Source organism: Oncorhynchus nerka, linkage group LG16, assembly GCF_034236695.1.
Source record: "Oncorhynchus nerka isolate Pitt River linkage group LG16, Oner_Uvic_2.0, whole genome shotgun sequence".
Classification (NCBI taxonomy): Eukaryota; Metazoa; Chordata; class Actinopteri; order Salmoniformes; family Salmonidae; genus Oncorhynchus; species Oncorhynchus nerka.
The window spans coordinates 24920839-24935680 of NC_088411.1; the positions used below are offsets into that span (position 1 = coordinate 24920839).

General features: G+C 41.9%; 1 protein-coding gene across 1 annotated transcript in view; it reads right to left on the bottom strand.

Annotated features, from left to right (window-relative positions):
• tanc2b (tetratricopeptide repeat, ankyrin repeat and coiled-coil containing 2b) overlaps positions 1-14842 on the bottom strand; it is a 264706-nt gene that overhangs the window by 181157 nt on the left and 68707 nt on the right. Inside the window, exon 3 of the mRNA XM_029685202.2 lies at positions 2621-2732. Within this exon, the coding sequence (XP_029541062.1) occupies positions 2621-2687 (67 nt within the window). The 5' untranslated portion in view covers positions 2688-2732. The remainder of the gene's footprint in view (positions 1-2620; positions 2733-14842) is intronic.

Genomic DNA, 14842 nt, shown 5'->3' on the forward strand with positions numbered 1-14842 from the left:
TCAGACGTCTCTCAATATCCATATCATCATCTAAACAAAGAGGTTATTCAAAGCCTATCTGATGTCTGAAGATGACACTGCATCAAGTGATGCTAGTAACACTTGCCTTTTACTGAGATCTAATGAGACTACTTGTGTTCAGTGAAATAGACAATCTTGTGTATTGTGTAGATAGAAGAGCAGGAAAGCTGTCAGCTGCAATACTGATGTTGTACTGATAGACATGATGACAACGATTATTGACATCCTCAACAGCAGTCTACTCCGTAATAACACTGAGAATAGCATACAGTGTATGATATTTCATAGACTCTTGTTGATATTTCAATTAAAATCAAGTGTAGTTTGTCTATGTGATTTGATAGAATAACATTTACATTATTGACTGACTGAGTAGCATAAGGTTTGCACTGTGTATTTGACAGGCAGACTAACTGGTGGTGTTTTCCCTCATTATCGAAAGAGCTCCTGGCACACACAGAGAGAGACAGAGAGAGAGACAGAAAGAGACAGAAAGACACAAAGAGACAGAGAGACAGAGAGACAGACAGAGAAGGGAAGGGAAGTCCTGCTGCTCTCCCAGCCTCCCAAGGACAGCCCAAGGAGTTTCATAGCAGACTACAACAGATGGGGTGCTATAAAGCTCTATTCTATGTGGTGACAACACAACTCCTGCTCTGAGAGAATGTAATGTTCTTGCTTTTCAAATATGGCTGAAATATTTCCACTCATCCTTGAGGCCAGCATAAGATTTTAAGGTCCATCTTTACATTCCATTTCAGTGCTGTGATATGAATCCAACAACATACCAAGCCGCACTCCACACATGCACCAGTAAACCAATCAGCTGTGTCTTGAGATAGCATGTCATAATAACCCTATTCTGTATGCCAGTCATGTTAACTGCACTGTTGCTGCCTGTAATCCCTTTGCAATTAGCCAATTTCACTCAGCTCTGCTCTCCAACCACAGTCGTTCTGCTGTGTGTGTGTGTGTGTGTGTGTGTGTGTGTGTGTGTGTGTGTGTGTGTGTGTGTGTGGCAGTAAGTGGACTGCCAGTGAAGTGACAGCAACAAAACTCTTACAAACAAACACCATCTGACCGAGATGCAGATGAAGGACATAGTCATCTCTTTATGCAGCGAGAGAGAGAGGAAGGAAGAAAGAAAGAGGGGTAGAGAGAGAGAGTTCCAGTATAACTGACTCACATCACATTCCCTGGAGACTACAGGAGAGGGTTACCTAATGGTGACTCCCAGCTTCACAACACACTGTATGAGGCACCCCATACTACAGTGCTGGAGATTCTATCTACATCCCAAATGACACCCTATTCCCATTATAGTGCACTACCTTTGAACAAAGCCCATAGAGAATATATGGAATAGGGTGCCATTTTGGACTCACTGTATGAGGCACTCCATACTCTCTATATAATATAACATGTACTTATTGATTGGTGTAAACAAAAAAGTTGACATGCACACCACTCAAACCTTATCAGTGGGTGTGTAATGTTATAACCACAAAGTAGGATTAAATCAGTGATGTGAAGCGAGATGGCCCTTATCCTCATATACACAGCATCCTCATATGAAAAAAAGCATCTGTCTGATAACAATGTTTGGGCTATTTGGTGTGATTGATTATTCCAAGTTAAAGCAGCAAAAGGTGCTGGAACACACCAGAGCATTACGTTAGTCAATTGATCTAGTCAATAGGGTGGGTGTGACTGACAATGTGTGACACAAGATATCCCAGCCTTTCTGTTCAACATTTCAGCTGTTATTCACATGCAGGACATGACAAGATTCATTTATACGCAGAAAATCGAAAAGTGGTGGGGCCTAGCAAAATCCCATAGCCGGCACATTTCTCCTCTGTAATGAAGACCATGTCTGCATCCCAAATGGCATCCTATTCCAGTGCACTACTTTTGACCAGAGCGCTATGGGTAGGGTGCTAAATGGGGAATAGGATACCACTTGGGATGTAGCCCTGCATACCTAGGGGAACTGTTGAGGGCGGCTGTTACACTGCCTGGACATAAACCCCAAACTTATTACATTCAAATAAGATCTACTGCACATCTCTCATCTATGCAGCTGCAGAGCAGAGTACATGAAGCGTTCAGAAAGTGTTGCTCTTGGCTTTGGCTGAACAGCCACATCAAAGTTCTCTCCTTCTGAATGAGAGCATTAAGAGTTGAGTGACATAAATGAGTGCATAGAGTGAGCTGAAGTGTACTATAGGAACAACGAGCACTGTGTGGCTGTTAAACATGAGGGTTTAGGATAATATGCCTTGTGTTGAAAGTGTCATCAGCCAAGAATCAACTCTACAAAACGAATTAAATATGTAATCTCAATGGGTTTCTGCGAAGCCTCTCATTATGTTCAACAAGGTGTACCTATAGATGAACCTGATGTCACGTGACTATTTTGAGCACTACTTACTGAACACCAATGGAAGGCTATTAGCGCTGACGCGGTACGATCCTAACAACCTTCCATAAACAGCCACTGTTCTTGTGATAAGGGTGTTGTGAATCATTGTTTGCTGAGATCAGACGGAGTTCAGAGGCTAGGGGTCAGAGGTTATAGGTCAGGGGTCAGACTCACCACTGTTGCGTTTCTTGCGGTTGGCCTTGCCGCCCGTCAGCAACATCTTCAAGCTGTTCCTAAACATGGCTACAGCAGCAGCAGCAGATCGCCACAGTTACCACACAGAAATCTAAAGGGAAAAAAAGACAGAAATGAGAAAAGAGGCATATCATGAAGATTTCTCCAAAAGATGTTAGGGACAATAGATGCCTTACAAGAAGTCACAATCCCCTCAAGTCCCTGTACTGCTGTCCTTGGTTCTGAGAGCAATAAAACAGGAAGCTAAAGTCTTTTGTTCCGACCCCATCTTCTAGCTATAACGAGTCATCTTCTGTGAATACAGAAATGGTACTCTGTACACTGCACTGCCAATTGATTGCCAATTAGCTGTCTGTGTGTCTATCTGTGTGAGAAAAAAAGAGCCTGAAGCTACAGGAGTCTAGCCACCTGAATGGCTGATGATGATGTGGCAGGTTGTTGGACTTGGAGACCAGGGGCCAGGGTTAGGAGTGGGAGAGTGTACAGTGGTTCTTCCTTTAAAAGTTTTGAGCTTATGCTGCGACTGTTTGTGGTAGATGGTGGCAGATTGTGGTAAATTGCATCATTCTGGCAACAATGGCTGACACTTAAATAACGTGTTATAGAATTCTGCGGCACCCCGCAAGCTGTGCTGCTGTACGCCTCAACTGTATAGTATGTAGGCAGATAGCTCACATTGAGGATATACTGCAGCAGGACAGTAGATCAGCAATATACAGAATTACTGGTGATAAGATCAAACTCTCTCTCTCCATCCGTATGCTCCCATAGCTCTCTCCATTCCTCTCATCTATCTAGCTTTCCCCCTCATCTCTCCATCCCTATCCCCAGTCTCTCTCCATCCTTCTCTCCACCCCGTCTCCCACTCCATCCCTAATCTAGCTTTCCATCCTTCCTTCAACATTGTCTTCCTCTCCATCCCTCTCCCTCATCTCCCTCTCTGTACACTGAGCTGAGCCCTGGGTACACAGTAGAATGAGTGAGAGGGCAGATGTTCTCTGTTCAACCCAATATGACTCAGCAGCTTACAGCCTCATAGACAGGCTCTGAGTAGAGCGAGAGGAGAGAGACAGACAGACAGACAGACAGACAGACAGACAGACAGACAGACAGACAGACAGACAGACAGACAGTCAGAGAGAGAGAGAGACAGAGAGACAGAGAGAGACAGAGAGAGACAGAACTTCTGTGAGTGTAATGTTTACTGTAAGTTTTTGTTTAGTTCACTTTTGTTTATTATATACTTCACTTGCTTTGGCAATTTTAATTAACATATGTTTCCCATGCCAATAAAGCCCTTGAATTGAATGAGACAGCGAGGAGGGAGTGAAAGACAGCGAGGATAGAGTGAGGGGGACAGAGGGAGAGAGATACAAAGAGAGAGAGAGAGAACTGAACCACATATCTGGATCCATACAAAAACATAATCAAAGGAGAGGAACATAAAAAGCTCAACTACCCCACTTAATTCTGCCTCTCCTAAACCCTCTAGGCACTGGGGCCTCCCTATTCTTCCAGGAACATTCTGGTCAAGAGCACCTAAACACCACTCATATTGCATGGCACAATTTAAGAAGATACTTCTGAAGAAAGTAGTGATGTCAGGGTTTGGGACTCCTCTGTGGCTTTGGTTTTCTAGGAAAGCATTTGGTTTTCGAGTAAAGTAAGCTGTCCTTTTTGCTGTATCATTGTACCATATCTCATGTTACCCGACATCTAGTCTGTTTCCCAAAGAGTAGCCTATTGCTTATGGGCCATGGTCATAAGTAAAACAATATGTAGGAATTAGGATGCCATTTGAGATGAATCCCTAGAGCAACTGTGACTGAGTGCTGTATCTTCTAACAGTCAACAGTACATGTAAATGCCCTAGCAAGAAGCACGTACCAGCTCAGACCAAGGCCAGTGCCAGTGAAATCTTCACAATGTTATAACCACAATGTTTTATCTTGGTATACGGTTACAGTGAGGGAAAAAAGTATTTGATTCCCTGCTGATTTTGTACGTTTGCGCGCTGACAAACAAATTATCAGTCTATATTTTTAATGGTAGGTTTATTTGAACAGTGAGAGACAGAATAACAAAAACAAAAAATCTAGAAAAACGCATGTCAAAAATGTTATAAATTGATTTGCATTTTAAAGAGGGAAATAAGTATTTGACCCCTCTGCAAAGATTTCTGGCTCTCACAGACCTGTAACTTCTTCTTTAAGAGGTTCCTCTGTCCTCCACTCGTTACCTGTATTAATGGCACCCGTTTGAACTTGTTATCAGTATAAAAGACACCTGTCCACAACTTCAAACAGTCACACTCCAAACTCCACTATGGCCAAGACCAAAGAGCTGTCAAAGTACACCAGAAACCAAATTGTAGACCTGCACCAGGCTGGGAATACTGAATCTGCAATAGGTAAGCAGCTTGGTTTGAAGAAATCAACTGTGGGAGCAATTATTAGGAAATGGAAGACATACAAGATCACTGATAATCTCCCTCGATCTGGGGCTCCACGCAAGATCTCACCCCGTGGGGTCAAAATGATCACAAGAACGGTGAGCAAAAATCCCAGAACCACACGGGGGGACCTAGTGAATGACCTACAGAGAGCTGGGACCAAAGTAACAAAGCCTACCATCAGTAACACACTACGCCGCCAGGGACTCAAATCCTGCAGTGCCAGACGTGTCCCCCTGCTTAAGCCAGTACATGCCCAGGCCCGTCTGAAGTTTGCTAGAGACCATTTGGATAATCCAGAAGAAGATTGGGAGAATGTCATATGGTCAGATGAAACCAAAATATAACTTTTTGGCAAAAACTCAACTCGTCGTGTTTGGAGGACAAAGAATGTTGAGTTGCATCCAAAGAACACCATACATACAGTGAAGCATGGGGGTGGAAACATCATGCTTTGGGGCTGTTTTTCTGCAAAGGGACCAGGACGACTGATCCGTTTAAAGTAAAGAATGAATGGGGCCATGTATCGTGAGATTTTGAGTGAAAACCTCCTTCCATCAGCAAGGGCATTGAAGATGAAACGTGACTGGGTCTTTCAGCATGACAATGATCCCAAACACACCGTCCGGGCAACGAAGGAGTGGCTTCGTAAGAAGCATTTCACGGTCCTGGAGTGGCCTAGCCAGTCTCCAGATCTCAACCCCATAGAAAATCTTTGGAGGGAGTTGAAAGTCCGTGTTGCCCAGCAACAGCCCCAAAACATCACTGCTCTAGAGGATATCTGCATGGAGGAATGGGCCAAAATACCAGCAACAGTGTGTGAAAACCTTGTGAAGACTTACAGAAAATATTTGACCTCTGTCATTGCCAACAAAGTGTATATAACAAAGTATTGAGATAAACTTTTTTTGACCAAATAATGATTTTCCACCATAATTTGCAAATAAATTCATAAAAAATCCTACAACGTGATTTTCTTAATTTTTTTTCTCATTTTGTCTGTCATAGTTGAAGTGTACCTATGATGAAAATTACAGGCCTCTCTCATCTTTTTAAGTAGGAGAACTTGCACAATTGGTGGCTGACTAAATACTTTTTTGCCCCACTGTATATGTGCTTTCTTGAGCAGGGGGACCTTGCAGGCGCTGCAGGATTTCAGTCCTTCACTGCAGTGTGTTACCAATTGTTTTCTTGGTGACCATGGTCCCAACTGCCTTGAGATCATTGACAAGATCCTCCCATGTAGTTCTGGGCTGATTCCTCACTGTTCTCATGATCATTGCAGCTCCATGAGGTGAGATGTTGCATGGAGCCCCAGGCCGAGGGAGATTGACAGTTCTTTTGTGTTTCTTCCATTTGCGAATAATTGCACCAACTGTTGTCACCTTCTCACCAAGCTGCTTGGCGATGGTCTTGTAGCCCATTCCAGCCTTGTGTAGGTCTACAATCTTGTCCCAGACATCCTTGGATTGCTCTTTGGTCTTGGCCATGGTGGAGAGTTTGGAATCTGATTGATTGATTGATTGCTTCTGTGGACAGGGGTCTTTTATACAGGTAACACACTGAGATTAGGAGCACTCCCTTTAAGAGTGTGCTCCTAATCTCAGCTCGTTACCTGTATAAAAGACACCTGGGAGCCAGAAATCTTTCTGATTGAGAGGGGGTCAAATACTTATTTCCCTCATTAAAATGCAAATAAATTTATAACATTTTTGACATGCGTTTTTCTGGATTTTTTTGTTGTTAGCCTCACTGTTCAAATAAACCTACCATTCAAATTATAGACTGATAATTTCTTTGTCTGGGGGCAAACGTACAAAATCAGCAGGGGATCAAATACTTTTTTCCCTCACTGTAAGTGTAGAGCGCTAGTGATTTCTTTCTCAAATAAATGCCCTGTGCACATGTATACCCCAGTCATCTTTTCTAACTACGAATATTCTTCTAATCCTCAAATAGTCCTCTTCCAAAATAAGACAAGACATACTGTACTTTATTTTCCATTTTCATTGCAGATCACTGACATCTGTCTACATGTAATCCAGTATTTTCTAACCATTCATATTCCTAAACCCCCACCTTATTTAGCATGTACAGTCTAACCCAGACAGCACGGCTCGGCTGGTGTGTAGCCTAAATAAATTATTAGGTTTGGTCTGACCGGAACGGACTCTGTAACGACTAGAGGTTGACAACTGATGATTAAAATGTTACCATTAGAATGTGATATTCAGAGGTGATCACTTAGTAAGTTAATGTGATGATATCTTGAGGTATATTTGAGGTCATTTCAGTGTGATGTTTCTTTGGTTGGATATTTGGGTGGGGCATTTGATTTGTGAGATGACTGATGATAGCTTGACCTAACTCTGTTAGTGATTCACCAGAGCTGACTGATCTCTCCCATCAATCATTCAGTAAAATAATGCTAGCTAAACATTCAAACAGCAGTGCAGACATAAGCTCAGTCGGAGAGTTAACTTGTTAAGAAGCTGTATTAAAGTGAACTGACCACCGCTGCCTCACTGTATAGCCTTCCAGGCAGATAAGGCCAATTCAGTAAATATACCTTTTTAAAGTTCAATTATGTTCTTCCCAAGAAAACTTCAAGCTACTTGAATGGCCTCATCATACCGGACTGTGTGATTAGAAGTAGTGTTCTCTCTCTTCTCTCTAAATCACCCACGGCTAGACTAGACTCAGTGACATTTCTGCTATAAAAACAACTCATTTAAAACCAACACTCCTCTTTAATCACCACAGTCATTAGAACTGCTGGTGTCTGATACACCAGCCACGACAATAACATTAAACATCCTGTTAGGTTGAAAGATATGGTTAAAGAGCATATTCAGATGAAACCAGATAATATTCCTGAGTGTGCTTGTGCAAAATATTTTCAACGATATACAGTGCCTTCAGAAAGTGTTCATTCCCCTTGACTTATTCCACATTTTGTTGTGTTACAGCCTGAATTCAAAATTGTTTAAATGCTGTTGTTTATTACCCATCTACACACAATAGCCCATAATGACAAAGTAAAAACATGTTTTCAGAAGTGTTAGCAAATTTATTGAAAATGAAATACAGAAATCTAATGTACATAAGTATTCACACCCCCATCTTTGCCAGCAATTACAGCTGTGAATCTTTCTGGGTAAGTCTCTAAAATCCTTCAGGCTCTGTCAAGTTGGTTGTTGATCATTGCTTGACAGCCATTTTCACATCTTGCCATAGATTTTTAAGCTGATTTAATGTAACTAGGGCCTCAGGAACATTCAATGTAGTCTTGGTAAGCAACTCTAGTGTATATTTGGCCTCGTGTTTTAAGTTATTATCTTGTTGAAAAGTGAATTTGTCTCTCCGTGTCTGTTGGAAAGCAGACTGAACCAGGTTTTCGCCTGTGCTTAGCTCTATTCCGTTTCTTTTATCCTAAAAAACTCCCTACTGTTGTACTTGCCGAGAACAAGCATACCCATAACATGATGCAGCCACCACCATGTTTGAAAATATGAAGAGTGATACTCCGTGACGTGTTGTGTTGGCCCCAAACAAAACTCTTTGTATTCAGGATTTAATTTTGTACCTTATTGCAAGCAGGATACATATTTTGGAAAATTTTTATTCTGTATCGGTTTCCTTCCTCTCCGGCAACTGAGTTAGAAAGGACCCCTGTATCTTTGTAGTGACTGGGTGTATTGATTAATCATCCAACGTGTAATTAACAACTTCACCATGCTCAAAGGGATATTCAATGTCTGCTTTTTCTGAACCTACCAATAGGTGCCCTTCTTTCCGGTGTTTGAAATGAACTGCTCGACAGACGGACCTTACAGATTATTGTACAGTATGTGTGGGGTACAGAGATGAGAACATCATTCAAAAATAATGTTAAACACTTTAATTGCACACAGAGTGAGTCCATGCAACTATTAGGTGACTTGTTAAGCACATTTTTACACCTGAACTTATTTAGGCTTGCCTTAAATCAAATCAAATGTTATTATTCACATGTGCCGAATACAACAGTGAAATGCTTACTTACAAGCCCCTAATCAACAATGCAGTTGAAAAAATACGAAAAGTAAAATAACAATAGCAAGACTATATACAGGGGGTACCAGTACAGAGTCAATGTCATGCCCTGACCTTAGTTATCTTTGTTTTCTTTATTATTTTGGTTAGGTCAGGGTGTGACAAGGGTGGTTGGTTTAGTTTTTGTATTGTCCATGTTTTTTCTTCCTGTCTAGGGCTTTTGTATATCTATGGGGTTTTAGTATGTCTAGGTATATGTAGGTCTATGGTGGCCTGAATTGGTTCCCAATCAGAGACAGCTGTTTATTGTTGTCTCTGATTGAGGATCCGATTTTGGTTTTGTGGGTTATTGTCTATGTGTAGTTGCCTGTCAGCATTCGGTTTATATAGCTTCACGTTCATTTTGTTATTTTGTTTAGTGTTCTTTCTTTATTAAAAGATGTATTCATATCACGCTGCACCTTGGTTTCCTCATTATGACGAACGTGACAGTCAATGTGCGGGGGCACCGGTTAGTCAAGGTATTTTACATAATATGTACACTACCGTACAAAAGTTTAGGGTCACTTATGAATATCCTTGTTTTCCATGAAAACATAAATTAAATGAGTTGCAAAATGAATAGGAAATATAGTAAAGACGTTGACAAGGTTATAAATAATGATTTTTTATTTAAATAATATTTGCGTACTTCAAACTTTGCTTTCGTCAAATAATCCTCCTTTTGCAGCAATTACAGCCTTGCAGACCTTTGGCGTTCTAGTTGTCAATTTGTAAAGGTAATCTGAAGAGATTTCACCCTATGCTTCTGAAGCACCTCCCACAAGTTGGATTGGCTTAATGGGCACTTGTTATGTACCATACGGTCAAGCTGTTCCCACAACAGCTCAATAGGGTTGAGATCCGGTGACTGTGCTGGCCACTCCATTATAGACAGAATACCAGCAGACTGCTTCTTCCCTAAATAGTTCTTGCATAGTTTGGAGCTGTGCTTTGGGTCATTGTCCTGTTGTGGGAGGAAATTGGCTCCAATTAAGCGCCGTCCACAGGGTTTTTATTTGATTTAACCTTTATTTAACTAGGCAAGTCAGTTAAGAACAAATTCTTATTTACAATGACAGCCTACCCCAGGCTATGGCATGGCGTTGCAAAATGGAGTGATAGCTTTCTTCTTCAAGATCCCTTTTACCCTGTACAAATCTCCCACTTGTCCAACACCAATCTAACTCTGTTCAGTGTCTGTGTTCTTTTGCCCATCTTAATCTTTACTTTTTATTGGCCAATCTGAGATACGGCATTTCTTTTGCAACTCTGCCTAGAAGGCCAGCATCCCAGAGTCACCTCTTCACTGTTGACGTTGAATTGTTTAACTTCGGGCAAACGTTTCGGGTAGCCTTCCACAAGCTTCCCAATATAAGTTGGGTGAATTTTGGCCCATTCCGCCTGACAGTGCTGGTGTAACTGAATCAGGTTGGTTGGCCACAAATGCTCTATAGGATTGAGGTCAGGGGTCTGTGATGGCCACTCCAATACCTTGACATTGTTGTCCTTAAGTCATTTTGACACAACTTTGGAAGTATGCTTGGGGTCATTGTCCATTTGGAAGACCCATTTGCGACCAAGCTTTAACTTCCTGACTGATGTCTTGAGATCTTGCTTCAATATATCCACATAATTTTCCTCCCTTATGATGACATCTATTTTGTGAAGTGCACGAGTCCCTCCTGCAGCAAAGCACCCCCACAACATGATGCTGCCACCCCCGTGCTTCATGGTTGGGATGGTGTTCTTCGGCTTGCAAGCCTCCCCCTTTTTCCTCCAAACATAATGATGGTCACTATGGCCAAGCAGTTCTATTTTTGTTCATCAGACCAGAAGACATTTCTCCAAAAAGTACGAACTTTATCCCCATGTGCAGTTGCAAACCGTAGTCTGGCTTTTTTATGGCGGTTTTGAAGCAGTGGCTTCTTCCTTGCTGAGCAGCCTTTCAGGTTATGTCGATTATAGGACTCTTTTCACTGTAGATATCAATACGTTTGTACCCGTTTCCTCCAGCATCTTCACAAGGTCCTTTGCTGCTGTTCTGGGATTGATTTGCACCTTTCGCACCAAAGTACATTCATCTCTAGGAGACTGAATGTTTCTCCTTCCTGAGCGGTATAACAGCTGTGTGGTCCCATAGTGTTTACACTTGGGTACTATTGTTTGTACAGATGAATGTGGTACTTGTTAGGTGTTTGGAAATTGCTCCCAAGGATGAACCAGACTTGTGGAGGTCTACAATTTTTTGGGCTGATTTCTTTTGTTTTTCCCATGATGTCAAGCAAAGAGGCACTGAAATTGATGGTAGGCCTTGAAATACATCCACAGGTACACCTCCAACTGACTCAAATGATGTCAATTAGCCTATCAGAAGCTTCTAAAGCCATGACATAATTATCTGGAATTTTCCAAGCTGTTTAAAGGCAGCCAAATTAGTGTATGTAAACTTCTGACCCACTGGAATTGTGATACAGTGAAATAATATGTCTGTAAACAATTGTTGACTTGTGTCATGCGCAAAGTAGATTTCCTAACTGCCTTGCCAAAACTATAGATTGTTAACAAGAAATTTGTGGAGATGTTGAATTTTTTTTTAATCACTCCAACCTAAGTCTATGTAAACCTCCGACTTCAACTGTATATATATATTTTTTTTAAATCAGCCATTTCCTGCTACAATAGTCATTTACAACATTAACAATGTCTACACTGTATTTCTGATCAAGTGTATGTTATTTTAATGGACAAAAAAAAGAGCTTTTCTTTCAAAAACAAGGACATTTCTAAGTGACCCCAAACTTTTGAACGGTAGTGTAGGTAGAGTTATTAAAGTGACTATGCATAGATAATAGAGGGTAGCAGCGGCATAAAAGAGGGGGGCAATGCAAATAGTCTGGGTAGCCATTTGATTAGATGTTCAGGAGTCTCATGTTTCGGGGGTAGAAGCTGTTTAGAAGCCTCTTGGACCTAGACTTGGCACTCCGGTACCGCTTGCCGTGTGGTAGCAGAGTGAACAGTCTATTACTAGGGTGGCTGGAGTCTTTGACAATTTTTAGGATCTTCCTCTGACACCGCCTGGTATAGAGGTCCTGGATGGCAGGAAGCTTAGCCCCAGTGATGTACTGGGCCGTACGCACTTCTCTCTGTAGTGCCTTGCGGTCAGAGGCCGAGCAGTTGCCATACCAGGCAGTGATGCAACCATGGTGCAGCTGTAGACACTTTTGAGGATCTGAGGACCCATGCCAAATTTCAGTCTCTCTCTCATTGTCGGTGATCAGGTGATCACTGCTGAGCTTTGAGGGCACTATGGTGTTGAACGCTGAGCTGTAGTCAATGAATAGCATTCTCACATAGGTGTTCCTTTTGTCCAGGTGGAAAAGGGCAGTGTGGAGCGCAATAGAGATCTGTGGATCTGTTAGGGTTTCATGCAAATTGGAGTGGGTCTAGGGTTTCTGGGATAATGGTGTTGATGTGAGCCAAGACCATGCTTTCAGAGCACTTCATGGCTACAAAAGTGAGTGCTACAGGACGGTAGTCATTTAGGCAGGTTACCTTAGTGTACCTTGATGTTCTTAATTAATTGCGTTAGTTTGCTATACCTGCACCAAAACGCTAGTATTTTTCTTTCATAGATTGTTCTCCATCTTTTTAAATAGGGAGCCAATTCGTTTTCAGACATTTTAATTACATGAACGATAAACTCATGGCTCTCTCGTCTCTCTGCAGCAGACATATGGTGAGCAATATCTTTGGAACATCGATTTGCAATAAAATCACAGTATCGATTCGCAATACATATAAATTGTGAGAATCGCGATACATGTCGTATCAGCACCAAAGTTGTGATAATATTGTATCATGAGGTCCCTGGCAATTTCCAGCACAGAACTGTAAATTCTGTGGATACGGTACTACTGTAGCTACAGTATAGCTAGGACAACTACCATAGTTCATGAAACCCATTGATTGATATGGAGAGTGTGTTTCCTATGATCAAATGTAGACTATGGTAGGTCACTGTAAAGAGCTAAGGAGGTCACAGGTCAGATCCATTGACATGCAGCAGATCTGAGGGGGAGACAACTACCTTCAGGGAAATGGCTGACTATGTCGAGTTCTAACTGCATAAAAAATGCCAGTTATCCTGTGGAGCCTGCCAATGGAAAACTCTGTCGGCTGACCACCATGCTGCGCTATATGCCTTGAATCTCAGCCTAATAATACACTTCAACCACATTTAAAATATAGCTAGTCTAAAACCACCTGCTGGAACTCAGAGGACGTTCCACTGTCTTGCTGGCAAGATCTGATAGATTTTGGGAAATTTACAGAACTCTCAACTCTCACTTACTCTCATAAATCAATATGCATAGAAATGAAGAACCACAGGGCAACGTCTCCACCCACTGACAAGGGAAACAGAGAATGTGGAAAAATGCCATGTCTTGACTGTTTCTAAGAGGGAGAATTGATGGCTCACATCCAAACTGTACCACAAGATCCATAGCCAAAGCTCTGGATAAGAGCGGTAGGCTATTAATGGGCACGCAAATACACACACTCACACTGAATGCAGTGTGATCTGCTGTATGCAGCATCTGAGAGTGGTGTATGTACACATCTCTGATTCCCACACAGTGACCCTGTGTACTGGCCCTGAGTGATGCTGTGCGTAAGCGGACCCAGGATAACTCCAGCTCCTCCACATGCTTGCTCATAACGCTCCTCCTTCGGTGGGTTAGAAACCACTTCAATGCACCTTATATGGCCATGTCTCAAATGGCACCCTATTCCCCATATAGTGCACTACTTTTGACCAGAATCATATGGGCCATGGTCAAAAATAATGCACTATATAGGGAATAAGGTGCCATTTGGGAGACAAGATGTACCTCTGCATGACGAGGCACTTTAATCCCCTCCGCTCTTCTCTCAAAGCTACGCACCCTGGTTTGATCAGGAGGAGCCACACAAGGCCCAGAGCAAGCAACTAGATATGAACTTCTGAAGAAACTAATGTTAGTGTAAATACTAAACATACCTTCAAGAGTAAAGGTAAGGCATTCTTAACAGAAGCAAACGATTCATACCGCTCTTTAGCATTGACATGAATACACCTTACCTACCCTTTCTGCTAATGACCTACAACATACAAACAATCCAGTACAGAGGTTTCATTCTGCTGTCTGCCTGTGTGTAGAGCTGTGCCTTAGACACCACCATGACCTTCCATTCATTTAATCAGTCCAGAGATGGCAGAGACTACCGGTGTAGGCCAACCAATGGCATTTACAGTGCCTTGCGAAAGTATTCGGCCCCCTTGAACTTTGCGACCTTTTGCCACATTTCAGGCTTCAAACATAAAGATATAAAACTGTATTTTTTTGTGAAGAATCAACAACAAGTGGGACACAATCATGAAGTGGAACGACATTTATTGGATATTTCAAACTTTTTTAACAAATCAAAAACTGAAAAATTGGGCGTGCAAAATTATTCAGCCCCATTAATGTTAATACTTTGTAGCGCCACCTTTTGCTGCGATTACAGCTGTAAGTCGCTTGGGGGTATGTCTCTATCAGTTTTGCACATCGAGAGACTGAATTTTTTTCCCATTCCTCCTTGAAAAACAGCTCGAGCTCAGTGAGGTTGGATGGAGAGCATTTGTGAAC